This window comes from Temnothorax nylanderi, unplaced genomic scaffold, assembly GCF_030848795.1.
Source record: "Temnothorax nylanderi isolate EJ_2023f unplaced genomic scaffold, tnyl_v1.0 TNYL_tig0079_pilon, whole genome shotgun sequence".
In the NCBI taxonomy this organism is placed as follows: domain Eukaryota; kingdom Metazoa; phylum Arthropoda; class Insecta; order Hymenoptera; family Formicidae; genus Temnothorax; species Temnothorax nylanderi.
In genome coordinates this window covers 823,482-850,946 of record NW_027249141.1, presented here as the reverse complement: position 1 = coordinate 850,946, position 27,465 = coordinate 823,482, and the positions used below count along the sequence as shown (strand labels likewise).

The 27,465-nt window shown below is 38.8% G+C and overlaps 3 protein-coding genes and 2 pseudogenes across 3 annotated transcripts; 3 read left to right on the top strand and 2 right to left on the bottom strand.

The window, feature by feature from the left end:
- Positions 1 to 223: 223 nt before the first annotated feature.
- LOC139774350 (uncharacterized) lies at positions 224 to 1,183 on the top strand (annotated as a pseudogene).
- Positions 1,184 to 8,422: 7,239 nt separating this feature from the next.
- On the bottom strand, positions 8,423 to 9,517 carry LOC139774329 (uncharacterized; annotated as a pseudogene).
- Positions 9,518 to 10,706: 1,189 nt separating this feature from the next.
- LOC139774348 (F-box/LRR-repeat protein 4-like) lies at positions 10,707 to 12,237 on the top strand. The gene is made up of 4 exons (XM_071709555.1): positions 10,707 to 10,988; positions 11,138 to 11,240; positions 11,331 to 11,776; positions 11,875 to 12,237. Exons 1-4 carry the CDS (start codon positions 10,752 to 10,754, stop codon positions 12,235 to 12,237), a joined length of 1,149 nt encoding a protein of 382 aa, XP_071565656.1. The 5' UTR covers positions 10,707 to 10,751.
- Positions 12,238 to 20,540: 8,303 nt separating this feature from the next.
- LOC139774345 (uncharacterized) lies at positions 20,541 to 23,370 on the top strand. The gene is made up of 3 exons (XM_071709553.1): positions 20,541 to 20,789; positions 20,980 to 21,451; positions 21,559 to 23,370. Exons 1-3 carry the CDS (start codon positions 20,756 to 20,758, stop codon positions 22,076 to 22,078), a joined length of 1,026 nt encoding a protein of 341 aa, XP_071565654.1. The 5' UTR covers positions 20,541 to 20,755; the 3' UTR covers positions 22,079 to 23,370.
- Positions 22,129 to 24,321, bottom strand: LOC139774346 (phosducin-like protein). Its single transcript, XM_071709554.1, has 4 exons — positions 24,070 to 24,321; positions 23,450 to 23,722; positions 22,870 to 23,284; positions 22,129 to 22,558 (listed from the first exon to the last, which is right to left on the bottom strand). The coding sequence occupies exons 2-4, from the start codon at positions 23,657 to 23,659 to the stop codon at positions 22,326 to 22,328; spliced, it is 858 nt and encodes a 285-aa protein (XP_071565655.1). The 5' UTR covers positions 23,660 to 23,722; positions 24,070 to 24,321; the 3' UTR covers positions 22,129 to 22,325.
- Positions 24,322 to 27,465: the final 3,144 nt, after the last annotated feature.

Genomic DNA, 27,465 nt, shown 5'->3' with positions numbered 1-27,465 from the left:
ATACGGAACGTATCCGCGGAATTGTACATACGCTGAAACTTGTGGGATTAAGACTATATTAAGATACGAACTCGAATAGATTACTTGCATTCTCGACCTATCCCCAAAGTGGTGACCCCGACGTGATTGCGATTTGACATTTTATTTTTTTTGACGAGCGAGTCCAGCCGAATCCGTATACACTATACATATACTTTATAAGTAAATTCGCGTGTGGAGTGTAATGGTGAACACGCGCGATGGAGCCGAGACGGCAGCGGCGCAGCAAGCCGTAGATCAGCAGCCGAGACTTCCGTTGGCGCAGCAACAACCGTTGCAACCGAGGATGGCGGAGCAGCAACACGGCCTCCTGGTGCCCGGCCCCGAGGTGAGCCGAGTAGGCATGCGAATGCCCGAGTTTACGCCGGCGGATCCTGAGCTGTGGTTTAGTATCGTCGACAGCTATCGGCCCGCGATATACAATGGAAGTGCACGACATTATAATAAATCCGCCCGCGGAACGAGCGTATGAGACATTAAAAGCCGAATTGATTAAGCGACTTGCTTGTCGCAGGAGCATAAGACTCGTAGGCTCCTCGAGCATGAAGAAATCGGCGATAGAAAGCCGTCGCAATTTTTGAGACACCTCCGTGGTCTCGCCGGAAACGTGGTCGGTGACAAAGTGTTGCGTACGGTTGGCTCAGTCGTTTACCGGCATACATTCAGCCGCACTTAGTGACGCGTACCGCGGATACAAGTGAACAATTGGCCGATATCGCGGATGCGATTGTAGAGGCAACTCGGGCGCCGGCGTTCCAGCAGAGACGGCGAGGTCCACAGCGCTCACGGGCCAGAGCACAAACGACTGACTTGGCTTCGGCAGATGCGAAGTTAGAATTGCGATTTGCGCAACTACGACTGGCGATGCAGCAGGAGATGACGGAGCAGTTATCGGCGTATTGATTTGCAGATCTATTGAGGCAATTGGCGAGGTGCGATCTCGCGAGGATCGCGACGACGATCGACGTCGCTCGCGCCCGCGTTCGCGTTCGCGATCGCGCCCGCGTCCGCGGTCGTTTTCAAGAGATCGCGGGCAGAGTCAAACGGACTGTGCTATTACCATTGGCGATTCGGGCCAGACGCGACTAAATGCAGGCCGCCCTGCTCGGCGCAACGACAGGGAAACGCCGTGACCGGTCGTTAGTGGCGGCGAGCGATTCGGGATATCACACGCTTCGCCTTTTTGTGACAGACAATGTAACGAAGATGAATTTCTTGGTGGACACGGGCGCGAACCTCTGCGTGTATCCCGGCGGATGATTCGCGGGCCACGACGGAGGTCGACCTACGAATTATCGGCAACTAACGGTACTACAATCTATACATACAGGACAGAGACATTAACTTGAGTCTGGGACTGAGACGTGTGCTACCGTGGCGGTTTGTAATCGCGGATGTGTCGAGACCTATTATCGGTGCCGATTTCCTCGCGCATTACGGTCTTCTAGTGGATTTGCGAAACTCGCGTCTCGTGGATCAGGTGACGAACTTGACGGCGCTCGGGCGTTGCGTCCGCTGCGATGCACCCAGCGTGAAGACGGTCGCGGGAGAGACGCAGTACCTACCACAGGCTGCTGGAGCAGTATCCGGACATTACAAGGCCAGAAGGACGACCCAAGGAGACGAAGCATCTCACACGTCCATATCGAGACGACGCCGGGACCACCCGTGGTATGCAAGCCGAGGAGGCTTGACGGATCGGTTGGCGGCCGCGAAGAGAGAGTTCCGGAGGATGGTAGAGTCGGAGTCGCGCGACCTTCTAAGAGTTGCTGGTCGGCGGCTTTGCACCTCGTGCCAAAGAGAGGAGAGGAATGGCGAGCCTGTGGAGATATCGACCATTGAATGCGCGAACGAAGCCGGACTCTTACCCCCGGTGCGCCATATAAAGACTTCTCGCGGGAGCTGCGAGGGAAGAGACTTTTTTTAACCAATCATAGATCTTGTCCGGGCGTATCATCAGATCCCGGTTAGCGGAGGAGGACATTCCAAAGACTGCGATTACCACGCCGTTCGTATGTTTGAGTTCCCGTACATGTCATTCGGATTGCGCAATGCGGCGCAGACGTTCCAGCGCTTTATCGACGAGGTGCTGCGCGATTTTTGACTTTTGTTACGCGTATCTCGACGACATCCTCGTCGGCGTCGTCGTCCGAGGAGGAACACGAAAGACACTTGCGGGCGCTGTTCGAACGGTTGCGGGAATACGGGATCGTGATAAATTCGGCGAAGTGTGTATTCGGTCGGCGGAGGTAGAGTTCCTCGGGTATCTGGTGTCCGGTGAGGGAACGCGACCGCTGCCGGAGCGAGTTAGAGCGATCCAGAAATACGGGTTGCCGAAAACGGCCAGGATCTGCGGAGATATCTCGGCATGATTAACTTTTACCGACGGTTTATACCGAAAGCCGCCGAGACCTTGGCGCCGTTGAACGACCTTCTCCACGGTAACGTTAGGGGAAAGGCGGCGATAGAGTGGACACTGCAAGCTCGACGGGCATTCGAGGCGTCCAAGGAGGGCTTGGCGCAGGCTACCCTCCTGGCGCATCCGAAAATCAACGCGGAGCTCGCGCTGTTTACCGACGCGTCCGATCATAGCGTCGGAGCGGCGATACAGCAGCGGGACAAGGACGGCTGGGATCCTTTAGCTTTCTTTTTAAAAAAACTAAGCTCGACAGAGACAAAGTACAGTGCGTTCGACAGGGAGCTGTTGGCCATATACCTCGCGATACGGTATTTCCGGTACATGCTGGAGGCGCGCATATTTACTGTGTATACTGACCATAAACCTTTGATTTTCGCATTTCGACAGAGACCCGAGAAGAGCACGTCACGCCAGTTTCGTCACTTAGATTTTATCGGGCAATTTACCACGGACATTAGACATGTGTCGGGAGAGGATAATGTCGTGGCAGACGCATTTTCCAGGGTGGAAGAACTCAGCTCACCATGGATTATTTATTTAATGTATCTTTTTATCTCATTGTTTGATATAGGTTATAGCGGTCTAACAATAAGTTACACAAAAGATCACACAGTGAATAAAAAGAATTAATTATCTACCGGAAATTTAACTCGAAACTGAATCAAAAAATTAATCAGTAAAATTAATTTCTATCGATTTTCATACTACTTACTGTTTAACAGCAAGGCAGTTTTGATTTTGTCCGTATAGAATGAAAAAATCATGAAAGAAAAGAAATGTTGGAACACGTGGTTAGCACATACTATTGCATACTATTTCTATAGGTCCACACAGTACTGTTATTTCGTGGACGTCGGGACCCCCACCATCTGGCACGGACGCGTGCACACAGCAGCGAACAGCCGTGTACGTGTGCGGCGACTGTGTGCTCGGCGTTCGGCTGTGACCGGACATGGGTCTGTGCTGTTGAATAATTTTCTTAAAATGTACTCACTCGTACGTATAAACGGTCGCCACTTCGTTTTAACTACGATTACGAAGAACGCTGATAGGCCCGGTTGACTTCCGGGAATACTTCCTCTCGATCCTCAGCTTCGTCGCACTTCCGCTGCGATAATGCGTTGTTCGTGTGAAAATCGATATATTTCCGAAAAATGTTCACTTCCGCATGTTAATAAGCTTGTAATTAAGCCTGCGGATAACGGTCGCGGCCGGATACTTTCCCTACTCGTCGGATGTCGAACGATTATTCACGGATCACTCAGATACGCGACGTGGACCCGATGACGGTTCGGCAGGAAAAGACCATCTAATTTCGATAATATATTATTAATCTTGTCGTACGGATCGCGGTCGTAGCCGGGAACGATTCCTCTTTGCCCGATGTAAACACAATACACGATTCCGAGAGATTCCGAAAACGATGTGCACACGGCAAAGGTTCACGAGGAAAAGACCCTCGCTTCCCTCCAAAACATCTCCCACCTCGGGCCCAGAGTTGCCATTTCCTGAGCCTGGTAGCATTCGGTCGCATGTAGAGGGGATGGAGTGGGGATGGCTCTCGTGAGTCACGTGACGGCCCGTGACGCACACAAGCCACGTACCGTGTACGTGTGCGCTCGTGGCTTCGGCCAACGTCGTGCGATTCGTGCGAATAGATCGAGACAGACATATGACTGTCTGTCTCTTTCTTTCCTTCGTGCCGCTCGAGCGCGGCGCTGACGATACGTTCAATAAAGAAAGAGTTAACGAAATCCACATTATAAGTAATTTGTTTGAACAGTAAAAATATTTAGATATACATATTCTTTGTACATAATATATTTTTTATATACAGTATATAATAAAATTATAAAAATCCTAAAACAAAAAATAATGAAATGCCACTCTTGGCCAACGTGTACGTTTTGTTTAATGCCATATTAAATATATTTTAAAAACATTTTTTAATAAAAATTTTGAAAACATTTCTTAATAAAAATGAAGTAATAATTTTTTAATAAGTAGAATAACTTTTTTTAAAATTAAGATCGATATTTATATCTCGTATTTATATTACATGTACAACGTACATGTTGTTGCTCGACGGAAACCGCGAGAAGGTGGTGGTCTCTTCCGTCATGAAGTTTAAACAATTGTTATTAATTAATAAAAATTTAATTAGAAAATTTTATAATTGTAACGCACACAAATTATTGCACACAAATATATTATAAGTAAGCCAGTTTTTAATTACGGATGGCTGGATATTGAGATTTTTAAATTATGGTTGCGTGCGGTTCCGCGTGACGAAAGTGCATGTTATGTGCAATATGCGGCAATTTGCAATAACTTTCTTTTTTTTTTAATTTAACTTTTTATCTATATTAGGAGAGCTCAGTGAATAGGAAGTATAAACAATGTTTGTTTAATATATTGTATTATATTGTAATATGTTGTATGTATTGTATATATTGTATTAATATTATGTTTGAATATATTTGTGTGCAATAATTTGTGTGCGTTACAATTATAAAATTTTCTAATTAAATTTTTTATTAATTAATAACAATTGTTTAAACTTCATGACGGAAGAGACCACCACCTTCTCGCGGTTTCCGTCGAGCAACAACATGTACGTTGTACATGTAATATAAATACGAGATATAAATATCGATCTTAATTTTAAAAAAAGTTATTCTACTTATTAAAAAATTATTACTTCATTTTTATTAAGAAATGTTTTCAAAATTTTTATTAAAAAATGTTTTTAAAATATATTTAATATGGCATTAAACAAAACGTACACGTTGGCCAAGAGTGGCATTTCATTATTTTTTGTTTTAGGATTTTTATAATTTTATTATATACTGTATATAAAAAATATATTATGTACAAAGAATATGTATATCTAAATATTTTTACTGTTCAAAACAAATTACTTATAATGTGGATTTCGTTAACTCTTTCTTTATTGAACGTATCGTCAGCGCCGCGCTCGAGCGGCACGAAGGAAAGAAAGAGACAGACAGTCATATGTCTGTCTCGATCTATTCGCACGAATCGCACGACGTTGGCCGAAGCCACGAGCGCACACGTACACGGTACGTGGCTTGTGTGCGTCACGGGCCGTCACGTGACTCACGAGAGCCATCCCCACTCCATCCCCTCTACATGCGACCGAATGCTACCAGGCTCAGGAAATGGCAACTCTGGGCCCGAGGTGGGAGATGTTTTGGAGGGAAGCGAGGTCTTTTCCTCGTGAACCTTTGCCGTGTGCACATCGTTTTCGGAATCTCTCGGAATCGTGTATTGTGTTTTACATCGGGCAAAGAGGAATCGTTCCCGGCTACGACCGCGATCCGTACGACAAGATTAATAATATATTATCGAAATTAGATGGTCTTTTCCTGCCGAACCGTCATCGGGTCCACGTCGCGTATCTGAGTGATCCGTGAATAATCGTTCGACATCCGACGAGTAGGGAAAGTATCCGGCCGCGACCGTTATCCGCAGGCTTAATTACAAGCTTATTAACATGCGGAAGTGAACATTTTTCGGAAATATATCGATTTTCACACGAACAACGCATTATCGCAGCGGAAGTGCGACGAAGCTGAGGATCGAGAGGAAGTATTCCCGGAAGTCAACCGGGCCTATCAGCGTTCTTCGTAATCGTAGTTAAAACGAAGTGGCGACCGTTTATACGTACGAGTGAGTACATTTTAAGAAAATTATTCAACGCACAGACCCATGTCCGGTCACAGCCGAACGCCGAGCACACAGTCGCCGCACACGTACACGGCTGTTCGCTGCTGTGTGCACGCGTCCGTGCCAGATGGTGGGGGGTCCCGACGTCCACGAAATAACAGTACTGTGTGGACCTATAGAAATAGTATGCAATAGTATGTGCTAACCACGTGTTCCAACATTTCTTTTCTTTCATGATTTTTTCATTCTATACGGACAAAATCAAAACTGCCTTGCTGTTAAACAGTAAGTAGTATGAAAATCGATAGAAATTAATTTTACTGATTAATTTTTTGATTCAGTTTCGAGTTAAATTTCCGGTAGATAATTAATTCTTTTTATTCACTGTGTGATCTTTTGTGTAACTTATTGTTAGACCGCTATAACCTATATCAAACAATGAGATAAAAGATACATTAAATAAATAATCCATGGGTGAGCTGAGTTCTTCCACCCTGGAAAATGCGTCTGCCACGACATTATCCTCTCCCGACACATGTCTAATGTCCGTGGTAAATTGCCCGATAAAATCTAAGTGACGAAACTGGCGTGACGTGCTCTTCTCGGGTCTCTGTCGAAATGCGAAAATCAAAGGTTTATGGTCAGTATACACAGTAAATATGCGCGCCTCCAGCATGTACCGGAAATACCGTATCGCGAGGTATATGGCCAACAGCTCCCTGTCGAACGCACTGTACTTTGTCTCTGTCGAGCTTAGTTTTTTTAAAAAGAAAGCTAAAGGATCCCAGCCGTCCTTGTCCCGCTGCTGTATCGCCGCTCCGACGCTATGATCGGACGCGTCGGTAAACAGCGCGAGCTCCGCGTTGATTTTCGGATGCGCCAGGAGGGTAGCCTGCGCCAAGCCCTCCTTGGACGCCTCGAATGCCCGTCGAGCTTGCAGTGTCCACTCTATCGCCGCCTTTCCCCTAACGTTACCGTGGAGAAGGTCGTTCAACGGCGCCAAGGTCTCGGCGGCTTTCGGTATAAACCGTCGGTAAAAGTTAATCATGCCGAGATATCTCCGCAGATCCTTGGCCGTTTTCGGCAACCCGTATTTCTGGATCGCTCTAACTCGCTCCGGCAGCGGTCGCGTTCCCTCACCGGACACCAGATACCCGAGGAACTCTACCTCCGGCCGACCGAATACACACTTCGCCGAATTTATCACGATCCCGTATTCCCGCAACCGTTCGAACAGCGCCCGCAAGTGTCTTTCGTGTTCCTCCTCGGACGACGACGCGACGAGGATGTCGTCGAGATACGCGTAACAAAAGTCAAAATCGCGCAGCACCTCGTCGATAAAGCGCTGGAACGTCTGCGCCGCATTGCGCAATCCGAATGACATGTACGGGAACTCAAACATACCGAACGGCGTGGTAATCGCAGTCTTTGGAATGTCCTCCTCCGCTACCGGGATCTGATGATACGCCCGGACAAGATCTATGATGGTAAAAATCTTCTTCCCTCGCAGCTCCCGCGAGAAGTCTTGTATATGGCGCACCGGGTAAGAGTCCGGCTTCGTTCGCGCATTCAATGGTCGATAATCTCCACAGGCTCGCCATTCCTCTCCTCTCTTTGGCACGAGGTGCAAAGCCGCCGACCAGCAACTCTTAGAAGGTCGCGCGACTCCGACTCTACCATCCTCCGGAACTCTCTCTTCGCGGCCGCCAACCGATCCGTCGCAAGCCTCCTCGGCTTGCATACCACGGGTGGTCCCGGCGTCGTCTCGATATGGTGACGTGTGAGATGCTTCGTCTCCTTGGGTCGTCCTTCTGGCCTTGTAATGTCCGGATACTGCTCCAGCAGCCTGTGGTAGGTACTGCGTCTCTCCCGCGACCGTCTTCACGCTGGGTGCATCGCAGCGGACGCAACGCCCGAGCGCCGTCAAGTTCGTCACCTGATCCACGAGACGCGAGTTTCGCAAATCCACTAGAAGACCGTAATGCGCGAGGAAATCGGCACCGATAATAGGTCTCGACACATCCGCGATTACAAACCGCCACGGTAGCACACGTCTCAGTCCCAGACTCAAAGTTAATGTCTCTGTCCTGTATGTATAGATTGTAGTACCGTTAGTTGCCGATAATTCGTAGGTCGACCTCCGTCGTGGCCCGCGAATCATCCGCCGGGGATACACGCAGAGGTTCGCGCCCGTGTCCACCAAGAAATTCATCTTCGTTACATTGTCTGTCACAAAAAGGCGAAGCGTGTGATATCCCGAATCGCTCGCCGCCACTAACGACCGGTCACGGCGTTTCCCTGTCGTTGCGCCGAGCAGGGCGGCCTGCATTTAGTCGCGTCTGGCCCGAATCGCCAATGGTAATAGCACAGTCCGTTTGACTCGTGCCCGCGATCTCTTGAAAACGACCGCGGACGCGGGCGCGATCGCGAACGCGAACGCGGGCGCGAGCGACGTCGATCGTCGTCGCGATCCTCGCGAGATCGCACCTCGCCAATTGCCTCAATAGATCTGCAAATCGCCGATAACTGCTCCGTCATCTCCTGCTGCATCGCCAGTCGTAGTTGCGCAAATCGCAATTCTAACTTCGCATCTGCCGAAGCCAAGTCAGTCGTTTGTGCTCTGGCCCGTGAGCGCTGTGGACCTCGCCGTCTCTGCTGGAACGCCGGCGCCCGAGTTGCCTCTACAATCGCATCCGCGATATCGGCCAATTGTTCACTTGTATCCGCGGTACGCGTCACTAAGTGCGGCTGAATGTATGCCGGTAAACGACTGAGCCAAACCGTACGCAACACTTTGTCACCGACCACGTTTCCGGCGAGACCACGGAGGTGTCTCAAAAATTGCGACGGCTTTCTATCGCCGATTTCTTCATGCTCGAGGAGCCTACGAGTCTTATGCTCCTGCGACAAGCAAAGTCGCTTAATCAATTCGGCTTTTAATGTCTCATACGCTCGTTCCGCGGGCGGATTTATTATAATGTCGTGCACTTCCATTGTATATCGCGGGCCGATAGCTGTCGACGATACTAAACCACAGCTCAGGATCCGCCGGCGTAAACTCGGGCATTCGCATGCCTACTCGGCTCACCTCGGGGCCGGGCACCAGGAGGCCGTGTTGCTGCTCCGCCATCCTCGGTTGCAACGGTTGTTGCTGCGCCAACGGAAGTCTCGGCTGCTGATCTACGGCTTGCTGCGCCGCTGCCGTCTCGGCTCCATCGCGCGTGTTCACCATTACACTCCACACGCGAATTTACTTATAATAATTATATGTATAGTGTATACGGATTCGGCTGGACTCGCTCGTCAAAAAAAATAAAAATGTCAAATCGCAATCACGTCGGGGTCACCACTTTGGGGATAGGTCGAGAATGCAAGTAATCTATTCGAGTTCGTATCTTAATATAGTCTTTAATCCCACAAGTTTCAGCGTATGTACAATTCCGCGGATACGTCCGTATGCTAGCGAGTCACGATGCCGAATGTCTACCTCTCTGTCCCCGAAATCTCGCTGTCGTTCTCTCCTCTCTGGACTTCATGTCCTTCGAGGAGTCGCTCGTCATGCTTTAATCAATTTCATGTTATTGATTATTGTTTATGTCTTGCCTGTACGTTCCCGCTTATTGTTACCTATGTTTCTGTTTTCCCAATCTAACGTCTTTTCCTATTTACTTCGCTACCTCTTATTTTCGATTCGAGCTGTTTCGGCGGTTATATGACGATATAATCGCCACACATGTATATCAAACAACTCAAAATGTTTTCTATGTTAGAAAGGATTACCGTTAACAGTTTTAGCATGGTTTTTTGTTATTTAAATAATTAGTATTGTTTAAACAATTTAAAAATAAAAAAAATTAACAAAAAGTTTTGAAACTTAAAATACAATCGTTGAGTTAAGGCTCTGTTGCCGAAATCCAATCGGAAGGAAACCGGGCTAATTAAAAGCCATTCGCTGTTCACGATGCAAAAGATATATTTATTCTGTATTTAATGTTCGAACGTTGCGGTCCCTTTTTGGACCATCTTCAGCATAAAATCTATGGTAATATTAAGTGACGAGCGGTGACCATCCCACGAATGACGAGGATTATATAGCCTCCTCTGGGTTCCCGCCACAAAGGATGGAGATATTGTCATCCTTCCCCATTCGTAAGGAGCACCGTCTGTCTCGAGCAACAAGAGAATACTGGTATTCTCAGCGGGAACCCAGAGGAGGCTATATAATCCTCGTCATTCGTGGGATGATCACCGCTCGTCACTTATTTTTGATGACCTATTTTTGATGATTTCTGTTGATTATTTCTGATCATTATCAGTATTTATAGCATGAAAGCAAGGAGATAGATTTATAATTAGATATAATCTTTGTAGGATAATTACAATATATAGATATATGATATATATTATATAATATGACATTTTAACATATGCTAAAAGAAGCTCAAAGATTATTACACATAGTGTACATGACGGAAACTATACATATATGTAGATTTTCAGAACTGGCAGTAAATATCAGAACGCAGCCCATATCTTTCATCTTTTTTTTCAGGAACAGAATATAACATCCTATTCTCGACGAGATTCTCGACTATATTACGAGATGTTGAGATATTACGAGATTAATGTTGATTGCACACATCCCTACGTAAATAAAGTCAACAAAGCAGTGGAAGAAGAGAATTATGAGATCCTTTACCAATTCGCGAAAAGGAGCAATTGCATTGCTGTAGAGTATGGCGGTACAAACACTGGAAGCATACTGGATACAGAAGATGCGATAATTGGACCACCTCACAAGTATCCAAACTATGGAGAATTTCCACCAGCGTTTGTCATGGTATATATATATATATATATATATATATATATATATATATATCTCCTGATATTATCCATTATTGTTTTGTAGAAAGTAATCGTAATCTAACTTTATGTTACAAAATTTTGATATTCTCCACTTTTTATACATTTTTCTTTTTAATACAGCAAACTAATGGTTATGATGTTTCATCAACGTCTTCATGGCAGAAAAAAACTCATATAGCCAGTGAACCACAAAATGATTGCACTATGCACTGTAACTATATTGGTACGTAACATATTTGAATTGATAAATAATACATTGTTAAAAAAGATATACGTTTGTGAAAAGATCATAATTAACTGTTTTATTTTAAAGATCTCGAGTTTGAGGAGGCTGTATATCCACTCAGAATCTCTATATATGAAGTTTATAATCCTGGCTACGTAACTGAAGTTTGGGCGCAAGATTTTGATGGACGGTGGTTTCAGTTATGGACCGCTAAACCGCGCCGGCGTCAGATTGTACCTTCGACATCGCGAATATTTTCACCGCCGTTACAGTCTTTCAACTTTAGAACCAAGATAATTAGATTAAAATTTATGAACAGCTTATGGGACTACAGCACACAGCTAGATGCCGTCCAATTAATTGGGACAAAAAAAATGATTATTCCGAATAATCAACAGAGATTAATTGATCTATTAGACAACAACTGCGAACGTTCTTATCATCAGGACATTATGTACAACTTAACATCTGATTATAAAAATGTATCCGACAAATCCAAGGAGCAATCGTATGGCAATTTTGATTATCTTCCTGTAAGTTTAAAATATTAAAAGAAGTCTATTTCTCGTAATAATATTTATTATAATGTTATAATTTCATGAATTAAAGTTTTATATTTTATCTTTTGCAGGATGACATATTACTGAAAATATTAACAAACTTAGATGTGACGTCGTTATGCCGTATGGGCAGAGTAAATAAATGCTTCAATAACTTGACAAGGGACCCTGCTCTGTTTGAATGTTTAAAATTAAGAAATTTACGACCCATTAAATCGACCCGTATTAATACTTATAATAGTATTATACCTTACTTTGAATCCAGATGTCATTTTTTGAAACAATTGGATCTAAAATCAAGCGACATTTCTGTTGAAACTTTCGTAAAATTTCTTGATAATTGTGGCAGTCGTTTAACGCATTTACGATTAAGTAACTGCCCATTTGTTGATGACTCTGTCCTAGAAAAAATTTCAAAAGTATGCAAAAATTGAAAGGTAAGTTTATAAATTAAATATGAATGTTAGGATTACAAATAAATTATATATAACTAATACATATATATATTTTTTTTTCTTTTTAGTATTGGATCTTAGTGCTCTTATGGATTGTGATCACCTAAACGAAGGATTTTTGCATCTCGAAAATCTAGACTGTTTGGAAGATTTAAACCTAAAGTTCACGTTTATAGAAGTTGAAACTCTTTGCAAAATACTGCAGAGGAATCACGGGATACGTAACTTAAATTTGGGTGGCCCTATGTTTTGGTGGTCTAGACCAGAATGTCTAGAGGCTTTTCTAATGGAATTAAAAAATTCGTGTCCAGAAGTGGAAAAATTAAATTTATCCCGCGGTCATGTTACACCGCGAGGAATTGATGCCCTCACAAAATTAAAAAATTTACGAAACCTTAAGATTTGGTGGATGTAAGTGTGCGCTACATTTTCTATTAAAATATAGGGTAAGTCGCGGGAGAAAATGCCAGTAAGTCGAACATGCTACTTTGTTGAAATAATATTTCGTTTATTATTCGATAGATTGCAATGTTTTCTAGTTGTTAACGTGAGATTATTTATACAGTGAGTGAAACATGCAAGCTTTTCCAATTTTATCGTGTTAAATCGGAAAAATCTAAAAAGACTTTTTCAAATCAAGTGATGAGTAGACTTCTTATAATATTTTACTCTTATCTTTGTTAAGATTTTTCATCATTTCTTTTCATTGAAAGTGGATCGACTTATTTAACATATTTTGAAACCACGTGAAATGGCTGTCTCATAACCCGAATAGCCATTTCTTCTATGACAGTGTGTGAAGAGTTAGAGGTAGCATCTTCTCCTCGTCATTAGGGTAAAATGCCAATTTTGCATTTTGGGATAAACATATATAATCAAATTACAGCATTTTAATGATAACTTTTAGGGTGGCTATTTTCAGCACTGTTATGTAATAAAAGTTTAAGTATCATTTTACAAAAATTCCGAAACCATTATGACTATCGGTTTGTTCATATTTCTATAATAAATCTTAACTATAATATCTATGATAATTCTTAACTGGCATCTTTCCCCGACTTACTCTATATTATCATATATTATCATATTCTTTATCGAAATTTGTATATATTTACATCTCTTGCAAGCATCATAAAATGTTATATGTTATTTCTCTCTTTGTGATTGGAAAATTGTAATAATAATATAATAATCGTGATAAGCTCAAATGATTAGAAATCAAATATATATAACGAAAGATCGCAGAGCCGCAACAAGATGTTCGCGTTAAATTATTTTTAATTTTCTTTTTAATTTAAATAGATATTTTCCAATCATAATAACTATCGCGCCGACTAATTGTCAGACTTGCAACACAGCTGTGATTAGAGTAAAATCCCCTCCCTCACCCTAATTAAATCATTTCAATTTAATTTTTGATGCTAAGCATCTAAATAATAATATACATGGCTTTTGTTGCAGAATCGATGGAGAACGCAGAGGTTTAGTCAATAAGCCTACCATTTTCAAATTATTTTCTTCTTGTCAGCGGTTGGAAGAAATCAATAAAAAAAATCGAAATCGGTGGGAACAAATCCTACAGTGGGAGTAACTATTGGATTTGATTTCACTATATACTATTATATGTGTGTATATATATATAGATATAAATACTGTTTATACAACTATTTATATTTAATATTTTTTAGATAAGTAGGAGAAATAGTATATACATGTATACATATAAGTATAGTATATGGTATATAGTGTAAAGTCAATTCTAATTTACATTTTATATATTGTCTTCGGCCATTTAACACGAGTTTTTATATGACATCAATATTTTAAGTTGTCCTGGAATACTTAAATCGAGACTTAAATATACTTTGTGCAAAACATCAACGGCTAGTTCTTCGGCTGTCTTCTATTTTTTTTTCTTTCTTTATAAAGTATCAATATATAGAGTTTAAGTATGATATAGAACTATAGTATAAGATCGTCATAAATTTGTTCTAAACTGTATAGTTTTTAATGTAAAAATAAGTTTACATATATATGTATGTGTGTGTATAGAGGATAGTACGTATTGAAATTATAAATAAATAAGCGCATTTTTTAAGCAACACGTGTTATTTTATTCAATTCTAATTCACATATTTTATATTATCTTCGGCCATTTGACACGAGTTCTTATACGACATTAATATTTTAATTTGTCCTGGAATACTTAAATCGAGACTTAAATATACTTTGCGCAAAACATCAACGGCTAGTTCTTCGGTTGTCTTCTGTTTTTTTCTTTCTTTTTTTTCTATTACAATAATTCAGTGTATGTATATGTACCATCGACTCACCGAGTTGAAGGAGGAAGCAGGGATTCTTTGGAGCTGAAGTAATAATTGAAAAGGAAATTAGATCGACGGTTCTTATATATGGACCACTAATGGTCCATCTATAGATACTTATTAGCCGCTTTAACAATATCATCTGGTTTAATAATTTACGAGTAATACGAGAGACTTGATAATTTATTATAAATAAACTTGAGAAAAAGTATATTCATATAATTTTGTTAGTGTCCTCTAAACAATACTAATAATTTATTAAATAAGTTTCTTTGTGTCTAACAACGGTATTTGTTTGTTTTATAACATAAAAATAACTTGCCTCCATGCATCTAGTTTTGATAGTTTCCGAGATATCGGCCTGGACATAATAAATCGAACACGCTATATAGCTAGAAATTGTGCTGTAAACAATCTCGCCGATTAAATTAATCGGAATTTAATCGAAATCGCCTTTCAGCTTCAAAAATTATCGCCAGCATAACAGTGTCAGGCATCAGTTGGCAAAGCGGGAAACTTTCGTTCAACATAAGAATTTTCCACATACATAATTTTAAATCGCCTGTTCATCTGTTTTTTAAACTAACGAAAACGTTTGCGAGAATTTCAAGATTATTCTTCCGATCGCTTTAGTCCGTTTTGTAACTAATAAGTATATTTTTTAAGTAATGGCGCTACGCTATACTTTTCGCACTTAAAGCGAAATAGACGTAACATAATTAGACGTTGGAGAGAAATAGAAGAAAGATGAACGTGGATTTTCCGCGCGATAGAACCGTACTCTTTTGTACAGGATTTCGGGGAAAGTGGGGCTCAAATTTTTTAACTAGAAACCCCCTGCAAGTCGACTAACACCAATCGATAGGGCTTGAAAAAACGAATCCAACGACCTATATTTTTATATGTTTATCGTGAATAATAATAAGAACAATGAAGAATATAAGGAACAAGAACAGATCTATATACAGTTAATTAATTATGTGCAAAATAATAGCTCCGGCTGAAAAAATGAAAAAAATTCTAAATTTTAACAAAATTATTTAACTAAAAATTACTTTATTTTATTTATTAAATATACATTAATTAATAATAGAAACATAAAACATCTCATTATTACAAAAAGACAATAAAAAAAGAGAGAAAAAAGAAAAAAAGAAAAATCGAGAGTTTTACAATGGCGGTCTATTCGTTCTCGAGGATTCTCGATTACAATTGATTGAGGATCAGTTTAATATTTATATCTTATATGTATCGATAAATGTTAATTTATTTTACATATTTATATTATATGTTAAATATCTAATAGCCCTCTCTCCCTCTCTCTCTTTTTCTCTTCTTTTACTTTCACACTTCCCAAACAGCACAATGTCCAAAATCGGGACATAAGACGTCTTTTAGCCATCTTTTCGTAAGACATCTAAAAGATGTATTTTAGACGTCTAGACGTCTTATGTCCCGATTTTGAACATGTGTGATGCCTGGGTTATTTCAAATAAAAGATATATGTAACTCCTATCAATTTAAAAATCCGAATACGAGACAACCCAGCGAGAAATGACCCGTCGAATCGACGTCTTCGACGTCTATAGACGTCGATTCGACGGGTCATTTCTCGCTGGGAATAGGCTTTTTATGAAAAATTTTGTAAGCAAAACGAATAATATTTGAGGAACAAGCAACAGAGAATGTTTTATAATTTTTAAGTATCTTGACGACGACGGTTTAGCGTTTTTTTATGGTATGCGTGATCACCGCGCTGCAAGAACGATTGCGATGTTTACAAACGATATCAATTTAATGTTAATTTTCTATGAAGCAGAGATTAGGAGGAATAAAAAAGCACATACAAATAAATTTGAAACATTTGTAAACGTAACGAATTACGTGAACGAGCGAATTACGTGTCTGTTTCTGAACAAAAAACGGATCGAATTGTATTCGTGGATGCACATTTCAGCTTGTTCGCACTCTCGATATTCATTACGCATTTCGAAGCAAGCTCGCTCCCTCGTTCGCGATCGTTTGCGATCGCGACAATAAACAAAGTGCGAACGTCAAACGCGCGATCGTTCTCTTCAATCACTTAATTATAATTATTAATTCCCGCACTTATTAACGAGAGGTTCAAGCTATTCATTGAAGCGTCTTCCCGTGCGATTTACTCATTCGAAGAAATCGAAACGGAGACAGGAGACGTGAATTCCGAGGTTATCGTTTGACTGGGACACGCACGGAACAACGATTCCATTATGATTCGGATGTATCGCGCTTTGATTCATTTGATTCTCACATATGTACACTGACCGCGGCAGGAATGCCTGGACATTTTGATATGTATATGACACATATATGTACATGTATATGTATATGTATTATGTCCAGGCATTCCTGCCGGTAGAATGTACAATATAATTCACTTTCCATTCAATCGCGGCGCACTGCAGGAGACCCGCCAAATCACAGCCGGCAGGGTGATATGTACGGCGTGTCCAGCACTGCATTCGACGTTCATTTCGTCTAGCGACGGCATCTCACTCGGTTCAGTCGACACGAAGAAGGAACGGAATATTCGGCGTACGTTCAGCTTGCAACACCCCGTAACCGAAATTCTTTTCGTTCACGAGAAAGGAATTACACGAGCGACAACGTCTCGCGATCCGACGTTGAACGTTGAACGTGTCACGTATTACCTACGCCGCTTGCGCGCGCCGCCGCCGCCGCACAGTCGGGTGAGAAGTTGAACGCGATTGATGGCTCGCGAGTCGAGCCCCCGAATCCGGCCAATCACGTTCGGCCGTTCCGAGCCACTGACGCGGCGAGCGGCCGCGGCGACGCGGTGCGGCGGCGTACCAACTATCAAACAGCATATCAGGCGCGACCGTTGAACTTGGGAGCAGCGTACGCTCGAGGTCGCCGCGCGGCCGATGTTTTTGCCAGTGAATGGCTTTGCCACTACTTGTTTCCGTCAACGCTCGGGGTATCGTCACCTGCGGAAGTCACTATCATTTTTCGATGAATTTTGCACAGGTATGAAATGTTCGTGCTCCGTGCGTCCGTCGTCGTGCTCTGTGCCGTGTTTTTCGGAACGCGCTCGTTTCTACGATTGGCATCCTGCTCCTGGTTCCGCGGACCGCGGGCCGCGGGAATAATCGACTACGCGAGTACGTACGCGCTATACACAATTTGCAAGTCAAGTGTTTGTCGGAACGAATATGCGCGAATCGCTCGAAGCGGAGACGACGTCGCGTCGAGGCGAAGGTATGTACGCGGCAATTGTGAACGATTTTTAGTTTCGTTGTGATATTCGCGGGCGATAATCGTTAGTGCTCGTCTCGCCAATATGTCTGGACTCGAATGTAGCATTAATTTATTTCGTGCCGAGTGCCGTGCTTTGAACGCTGTGCCGGAATTGTCGTGTAATTTATCTCCGATTCTCTCCGTAGGGAAAAAGAGGACTGACAACAAGTGATATATTGTCGCGTCGAGAGTGATTCGAGTAACGGAACGCTGTGATATATCGCCCGTTCGTGAAATAATCTCGTGTATATCTCGCGTCGCGTAAGTTAGTGGCCGGCAGTCACGATTCTTCGTCGTGGAAAGTGTTAATAATGCAGTTTTACTTTCGCGAGATTTATGAGTTCGATACCGTACCGCGCGTGTGATATTTAATTTCAATAGCGTGTGCTTCGGGAATGCCGTTTAAGTAATCGGACTACAGGACTTTTTCAAAGCCCATTTGAAGAATATTACGGCGTACTTGACGGAATATTCTTCTCATGGACTTTAAACGGGAGTGCCGTACAGTATCGCGCGAAAGACTTATACTAATAAAATAATTAGTCCGCGCGCGATTGTAGTTCATTATCCGCGAGTGTTTCTCGCAAGTGTCCTATGAGAGGAGGAGAAGAAGGAGGAGGCGACCTATAACGTCCTGAGAGGAGGAGGAGGTCCGAGGGAGACATCGGGCACCGGCGGAGCAATCTTGGGGTAAGTATCATCTCTTATCTGCATAAAATTAATAGTCTTTTCCATTTATTTCGACCGTTTTATTTAGATAAGCTAAAAATAATTAGAGAAAGAGAAATTATTTTATAAAAATTCATTTTTGTACATATTTTTTCGGAAAATAGATAATTATATCAGTAAATCTAATTGAAAGATGAATTAGATGCGCGTAAAAATTATGTGTATCTTTTGAAACATTGATCATTTTCAGCACCTCTTTAATTTAAATCTTTCGCTTTTGTTACAGTATCATCGTAGCTACGTTGCTGAATTACTCCGCCCGTTGCGCATCGGATCGGTGAGTGACGAATTTTTTTATAATGGTATGGGGTAACGAATTTGTGAGACCAATATTAGAGATGTATATTTATGTATTTTATCCATGTAATAGTATTATAGATAAATGCGACTTCTCACAGATCCGTTGCTCTAAAATGGATAGACTAGATCAGACTAGGCTGAATAATTAATCCTGGAGCATCATTATTTATCGATTTATTGTGCTTACGGGAGAATGCACCTATAAGCACATACATTATGTCGGTGCATTATTTGTTAATGCATCTAATGTTCTTTGCATCGCAGAACACACGAAATATACCAGTCGCTTAAAATTTATAAGCAAGTTAAAGGTAAATATATATTCTGTTATCAAGTATATTTAGTTATTTAAATTTGGTAAATATATATTCTGTTATCAAGTATATAACAATATTAGTTATGATCTTTTTTGTACAATACTAAATTCAATTATTTAAATTTATTACATTAATTATATTTTTAGTTTTTAAAATTATTAAGAAATGTAGACAAAGAACTAAAGTAAAATTTTACAAAATATAGAATAACATTTTTTGGATATAAGATTTTACTTAAGTTTCTTATGACTTTTATTTTTCGTGCAGAATAAAAATTTCAAAAACATTCTACTTGTTATATTACAATTAAAATAAATAGAAAATAATTTTTTTATAGATAGACAATAGATAGTTTAATTACAATTGAAAAATTAAAAAATAATAAAAGATATAAGTATCTGTAGATAAGGTATAGCGAAGTTTAACAAAATAAAATAAATTAACCGATTATATAGATAAGAAAAATTTTTAGATAAGAAAAAATAAGTAAACGTTACGTTTACTATAGACAATGCGCGCATCATGCGTGAAACGGAACGGGGGGTTTGTCTCACTCCCACTTATAGCTTTGTCTCACTCCCACTAACGTCTTCCCCGTTAATGGCGGAACCAATCAGGAGTCAGACCGTGGTGTCCTAACTCTTAAGCCCCTTGCACAATGCCAGGCAACAGGCAATAGGAAAAGGAAATAACAAAAAAATCGTTAATTACAACCTAAAAAATTCGAATGCTATGATTGGTTGGCAACAGGCAATAGGCACAGAATTTCCAACGTAACGGAAACTCTGTGCCTATTGCCTGTGTCACTGTTTATTCTGCATTTATACATGATTTCTGATTTCTATTCCCTGTTCCTATTGCCTGTTGCCTGGCATTGTGCAAGGGGCTTAATTAGAGGAACTCTAGGTAGGACAATGGATTAGAACTATAAATCGGAATATGGGTAGGTAGGTAGGGATACGGGCATATGGTATATGGGTAGGCCAGGGATTCGGGTAGGTAGGTATATGTCGATGGTAGATACGTTCATTTTCCGATACTGCCGATCACGGTCAAGACCGTGCTGCCGATAAAACATTATTTTGGTGTGCGTCCGCGCTACATCTGCAAATGTATTGGTGTTATACATATATAGCACTACTACATTTGCAGATGTAGCACGGACGCGCACCAAAATAATGTTTTATCGGCAGTGTCGGAAAATGAACGTGGCTACGTAGTACCAATTTCGAAAATGGAGGTACTGGCGGTAGCGTACAGGGCTCGAAAAAGGCCGGGATGGCCAGGGATGGCCTCTCTCAGGCTTCTCTGTTTATAGTCTATAGGTCAGCTGACATGTTTATTTTGAATTTTGAACATGTTTGTGAAACGGTTATTGTTCAGATAACATTTGTCGACTATTAAAACAGAAAAATATTACTTCTTAAAAAGAATAAATCTCTATAATAAAGGAGAAAAAAAGATTAATTACTGTTAACGTATTTATTCCTATTATTTAAGTGGTTAAGTTCTTCAATAGGGGCATCGAGTATGAGTTATTTTAGCGATTTGCATCAAATATCGGGTAAGTGATGTATTTTTTACTTTTAAAAAGTTATATTAAAGAGATATGATTAAAGAAAATATCTAGTTAATAAACTAGTTAATAAACTTCTGTTTAAAGTCTACACATTTATATATTAGATGCATAAAGCTCTGATTGGATAATATATTATAAATTTATTATGTTTTTTATGGTTTTCTTTTCTTTATAGATATTTCCAGTATTTCAGCAATCTCGCAGTCTAGCGGTAGATTAATTAGTAGAGTGGACTTGTCGCAAAGTTTGTTAGACCATTCCAGTGCAACAAGAGGCAACAACAGGATTGCGATAACCCAGGAAACAAGCGCGATCAAGAAAACAATAAGTTCTTTGGTATTGTGCGAGGAAAATATAAGTGAACATGTCAAAACCAATATTGTCTATCAATATATGAAGAAGGCGTCCTTGAGCAACAATGATGTTCTGTCCAAGAGTACGGCGAGCAAATTACGAATGTTGCTCTTAATTCACGAACTGGATAAGTACATGCATCTTCCTTCGACAACGAAGCACATGCAAGATAAATTGATGCTCTTGGGGATTATTGATTTATCACCATGTGACTTGAATCCCGACGAGAAACTGGAGGTGAAGTGCTGCATCGAGACAATGCTGCGAGAAAAGATACATGATATGATGTTAAAGTGAGTATCTTGTTTTATATAAGAAAAAAAAAGATTTTATCAACTTAACATAAACCAAGTTTTATAATATAATTTTATAATATTTATTAATGTCTGTGTGTTATAAGATACGAAGCCTTAGGAGGAAATGCTAAGGAAGCGTCGAAGAACAGCGAATGCAAGATGCACAACAAATTGTTGGAATATCACGACGTGCCAGGAGTACAATGGAAGAATAAAATTGAGGATTTGATCCTGCAATGTGAAAGTGACTTGTTGAAATACATAAACTTAATGGACAAGTGGAACAAGTTGAAATACGAGAATGTGAGCCGAGCATATTTAGAAAAGACAGGATATTTGTTGCTGCAGGCACAGGTTGCCGAGTTGCAGGCAAAGATAACAAAACTCTCTTGTATAATCAGAATGTTCAAAGAAACATCGACTACCGTTGATGCTTTCAGAATGCTAAATCGATTAGTCGAGGAGAAGTTAAAAGTAGTTATGGATGAAATTCGTCAGAAAGAAGATTTAAAAAAGCTGTACGATAATTTGAAAAATACGGAATACGATCAGGTGTTATTAACCTACTCGCAACTTTGCAATGCGATAAAGAAGAAAAAACACATCTTGGCCATGTTGAAATAGTTCTGTGAAATAAATATAAAGGGAGGATTTAATAATCAAAACAATATAAATACATGTGTATATATATCTATATATCTGATTTAAAAGTAAATACTTTTTGCACTTTTTTATAATCTATATTCGATTATCTCTTAATAAATATTTCGTACAAGTTTCAATTATTTTCAATAATATATCAAGTTATTTCGATTTATTATAAATATATTAAAGTATATTAACGGATTATCTTAAAAGGAATGATAATTTCTTATTCGCTATTGGAAGCTCCATTTTCGTTCTTTGAAACGATAAGCGGTACGCAATTTTTATCAGTAAGAATCCCATGCTCGATGAGAAATGCTTCCACATCCGATGAGTAAAAATCTGTTCCTAGATGATCCGTAACGTGGACGAAGTTTCCTATCACCTGTCCGTTTTTGTACGCCAGCAATGTCGGTACGCCAAATTTCTTAAATTGTTTGCTGAGACCTGCAACTGAGCCTGAAGGAAAAGGATGTTATAAAGTAGTATATTGTCTTGGGGGGGAAAAAAAATTGCTACAATATATTTGTATTATAATAATAAGATCAAATCTTTTCCTGAGATTCTAAAAAATATTGATATACAAAATCAAACTAAAACTAAAACTAAATAATAAAATGATAAAATAATAAAACTAAAAATAAAATTAAAACTAGCTCTGTTTAAAGATAAATAAACAAGACCTTATTGTTTACTTGCAGTTTGAAAATTTAGATATAATTAAAAATATTTTGCTTATTTTTAAGTTTATAATCTCAAAGTCAACAAACCTAGAATTCTACAAAACTTTACGTAAGGGTATTCTTCCGCGAGAGATATCAAGCATCCATTCATAGCTTCACAGCCAGCTACATTATCCTCATAAATGTGAACGATAACAATCACTGACTTGTCTTCTTCATCAATGGCTTGCAGAAACTGATCTGTATTTTCCAAATCGATAACTTTCCCAAAGTAGAGTTTCTTTGTTTTCGCGAGCATTTCTTTCATTCTCTGTCTCTGATACTCCAGAAGGAATTCATCGGTTAATAAGTCTGCCAACTCTGGATCTGCCTCATTCAGTTTCTCTTTCTCCTCATCCAAAGTACTGCGGCACGTTAGACTCAATTTTTTTATCAACTGTAGCCTTTCCTTCTCTTGTGATTCTCGCTTTTCTGCTTCCAACTGCTTATATCGTTGCCAATCCTTCCAAGAATACATTTCGAATTCAATGTCAAGTTTTTGTTTAACACATTTGATATATAATAAAACTTAAATATAATACACGAGTATGCATGCATGCGTTGAACTTGATTTCTAGATTTTAATTTTTCCATAATTGTAATAAACACAAAATGTAGATAATTATACCTTTATAACACCTTTAGGTCCTGTGTTACTGGAGGTCCCATCCCATTCTGAATATGAAGGCGCGGTATATTGTACAGTGTCGTCAGCATATTTTACATTGTCGCATTCTTTGTCAGAATCCCCAGAATCATTTCCTTCATCTTCGCCAGAACTACTGCTGCAATAGTAGTGCAATTTCTCTCCTAAAATTTTATCCTCCAATGTTGACATGATTTTGAAGTTCAAAACTCTCTTTCTCGGATACAAAGCAGTGGATTAAGCGTGTCCTTTGATCTGAGAATAATAGAAACTTTATTTAGTTGGATTATTTTTGAGTAAGTATAACATGTCAATTATTCCTTAAACTTAGTACATTTGCAAAGTGTTTTGTGATTGGTAGTATAATCAGGTAGATAATTAATTCTATAACTTAGCTAATACTCGTAATGTGATTGAAAAAACATATTTTTTAAGACATCAAATTTATAGAATAATAAACAATTTTAAAGAATTATTAAGTCGTTTAGTAGAAAGATTCTTGAAATCTTTCTATATACATTAGAGCAATTTTTTGTTACACATTGCATAGAGATATTTATATTTTACAGAAATGAATAAAAAGAATTCTTATTTTGCATTACTTGTTGGATTGACGTATTATTGGTATTTTTCTTGTTTCAATTTTGTTCCTTTAGCATCTTTCAGTGGCAAAAACACCTCACTTTGACACTCATGTAACGAAGGCGTCTTACAACTATAACCTACAATACAATTCCTCACATCGTTCCTAAAAGACAGATAGCCAAAGGCCCCTCAAAAGCACAGTAATCTGTGCCTAAATAATACAATGTCGACAGCGACGCTAGTGTTCAATGTTAGAACTGTACTATGTCATGTTCTCGTCAATAAAATGATATACAGTAGGTGGATAATTAAAAAGTGTAAGATTAAAAAGACTACTGTTATTTTATAAAAGTTTGCGTGACTGCTAAAATTTAGACTCGTCTATGATATTATTAATATAATATTAATATATGATATTATATTAATAATATCATAGGCTATATTAATATTAACTAAATAATGTAAATATAATATTAATTTGTGGAATTATTATTATTTTGATATTATTATTATATTATTTTGATATTTTGACAATACCAGAATTTATATCAATATAGTCGATAAAGTATCTACAATTAGTAACATATCTGTACTTGTTATAATGGTATATAGCTTCGATTATCCACAGCTCACTTGATAGCAACAAAAATTTATCCAGGCACTTTTGGTAAATTACGATAAGTATAGAAATTTTCTGTACAAAATTTGTGATCAATGGATAATTGATCGACAAATGGTTTTGTCGCTAATTAACTATATATTATAAGCGTATCCTATTAATAGTTTTTAAATCTTTGTCAAGCTAAATGAAGAAAACGCACAATCATCGTTTATCTATCTTCGCTATATTTTTCCTATACAATCGTGACCTAAATAAACATATTGCGAATTCATTTCCTAACAACATTCGAAAAACATAGGATTAATTCTCTCTTATGTATGTTTATAATAAACTTGTGTCTTATGTCCATTTTTATTAATGTAGATTAATTTTACTCTCTCTCTCTCTCTCTCTCTTTAATTTTTAGAACTAGAAAGAAGAGACAAAAAATAAGTTAAGGAGGTTCAGTGGCTACAAAAAAATGCAGCCAGTTTCATGAAATTTTAATATGTTGTTCTGGAATGCAAAATAGAATTATGTGAATTTTTTGGGAATTTTTCACCGTCCCGTTTTGAAAAAAATCCACTCCAAAAATTGTACTTTTTAAATTTTTGGAGTAGATTTTTTTCAAAACGGGACGGTGAAAAATTCCCAAAAAATTCACATAATTCTATTTTGCATTCCAGAACAGCATATTAAAATTTCATGAAACTGGCTGCATTTTTAACATAGGTTCTTATGGGAAATGACATATATTGCATACCTTCAGAATGAAATAAGTGCAAGAAAAAATGCAAATGATAAGGAAAAAAAAATATGCACATGTAACTTAATAATTTACAAATAAATGAGCGAAAGAAAGGGGAAGGTTACCGTACATTTCGTAGAAAAATTAATTATTAAAGCATAAATTGTTTGATTTTTCGTCTGCTAGACTGCCACGGTCGTGAACGACGTGAACAGCAGCACGCACTATACACGCGGCGACCAATCAGAGAGAGAGAGAGCAATCCCCTTCTCTCCCACTACTTCAAACGCTAGTGCGCTGTTGCCAGAACCCCCGCGTCCCACTACTCTCCCCGATGAAGCCATCGAACCTCCTTAAAGATTAAAGTTAATTTATATTGATAGAAATATTGTAGAATATTAAACGTGTTTCATGTACTTTGTAGCTTTCTTTTTTATGTCAAAACATGTGCTCGAATGAGAAGATGCAAAGATCGACCTACTTATTCCTTGTACAGCTAAATCTAATTTCGCATCTAATTCTTCTCGCGTGATAAGTGTTCATTGAAGACGTTGTCGGACATTTGATATGTAACGGATTATTGTCTTATTTTAGCAGAATAATTATATTTTTAACGTAAACAAAAAATTAAAAATTTTATTTATTCAAGTTCGAGCGCACCTGTGTTATAAGCTGAATAAGTTCTTTTATAATTACACACACCTGATCTACTATTAAGGCTATTTTAAATATTGACTCATATTTTCATATCATTGCATTTATTACTAATACCTCGATAATAACTCGATAATCAAATTAATTATCGCTGAGATACCATATTTGATTAAATTGACATTACAAGTCGACATGATCGCGTTGTAAGATAATAAAATATGTGAGATTTAATTTATGTAAAGATATCTTAGGGAGAGTCTTAACTTTCAAAATCATATATCCGGTCAAACAGTTTTTATATAAAAAAAAATATATATAAATATAATTATGTATAATATAATAATTTTATATATAATTACATGTAAAATATGCCCATATGTTTTCTTTATTTTTGTAGACATAATTTCTGTCCGTGTACGTAGAAAAAAATAATAAGAATAATTGAAAAATAAATAGGAATACAACTTTTGTATTATTATTTTACGATTGGATTATACAATACTGTATATATTCCATCATCATATTTTATATACAATTATTACATTTATTGTATATAATTATATATGGCCAATTTTTTCTTATTTCCTCAAACCTAACTTTTTATTAAAAAACGATGCAAATATGATTTTCTAAATTAATTTTCTTTAATTCTTCTTTTTATTATTTTTCTTGTATATATGAACAGAAATTATACAATAGAAAGAGAATATATATGGATATATTTAATATTTTACATATAATTGTATATATTTATATATGTTTTTATATGAAAAATTTTTCGTCGGGTAGAGGATAGAGGGTTCCCAGAAGAGGGAAAGAATAGTGGAGGAGTACAGCATGCCGTTTTGAAATTGCAAAATGATGTTTATACGTAATTGCGTAAACGTTTTGCCAATGAAACCAACCGTAAAGTGGAAGAGTTAAAATAAATTGGCGTTTTGAGTTCTGTATTAGCTCGTTCGAATAAATCAAACTGTTAAAAGCGTTTTATCTATAATACGCTTATACACGCTTGGAATAATATGAAAAGTGGAAAAGTTAGTCAGAAGAGACAATTAGATATATATGGCTGTTATCTGCATCTGGTCTAGCCCGAGGGTAAATAGGCTACTACCGCGAATGTTCCTACTTGTTGCATAATGTACAGCACGTATAAATAGTGCTCCCCGCGCTAAGTTAACGTCATCTTTATTCAGTGCAAGTTTGTTAATTGTAGTCTCCCGCAGTTAATATCATTTCACGTATTATTGTTCGAGCCGCGCGAATGTGCGGTACTCTTGTTACGCTGTCGTTGTTTAATCTTGTATTACGTTTTACTCGAATGCTTCATTTAATCAAATTTACACGAGTAAGAGAGATACATTTTTAATTTTTTTTCTTCTTTGCAAAACGAAAAAGTGTATTCCCTCT

Excerpts from the sequence above, each read along its gene's own strand:
- LOC139774348 (XM_071709555.1), top strand. The coding sequence starts at position 10,752 with ATGTTGAGATATTACGAGATTAATGTTGATTGCACACATCCCTACGTA. Across the intron at positions 10,989-11,137 it reads TTCCACCAGCGTTTGTCATG|CAAACTAATGGTTATGATGT; the intron begins GTATATATATAT and ends TTTTTAATACAG. Across the intron at positions 11,777-11,874 it reads GCAATTTTGATTATCTTCCT|GATGACATATTACTGAAAAT; the intron begins GTAAGTTTAAAA and ends TATCTTTTGCAG.
- LOC139774345 (XM_071709553.1), top strand. The coding sequence starts at position 20,756 with ATGAGTTATTTTAGCGATTTGCATCAAATATCGG. Across the intron at positions 20,790-20,979 it reads CGATTTGCATCAAATATCGG|ATATTTCCAGTATTTCAGCA; the intron begins GTAAGTGATGTA and ends TTTTCTTTATAG. Across the intron at positions 21,452-21,558 it reads ATACATGATATGATGTTAAA|ATACGAAGCCTTAGGAGGAA; the intron begins GTGAGTATCTTG and ends GTGTGTTATAAG.
- LOC139774346 (XM_071709554.1), bottom strand. The coding sequence starts at position 23,659 with ATGTCAACATTGGAGGATAAAATTTTAGGAGAGAAATTGCACTACTAT. Across the intron at positions 23,285-23,449 it reads GACCTAAAGGTGTTATAAAG|GATTGGCAACGATATAAGCA; the intron begins GTATAATTATCT and ends TATTCTTGGAAG. Across the intron at positions 22,559-22,869 it reads AAAGTTTTGTAGAATTCTAG|GCTCAGTTGCAGGTCTCAGC; the intron begins GTTTGTTGACTT and ends CTTTTCCTTCAG.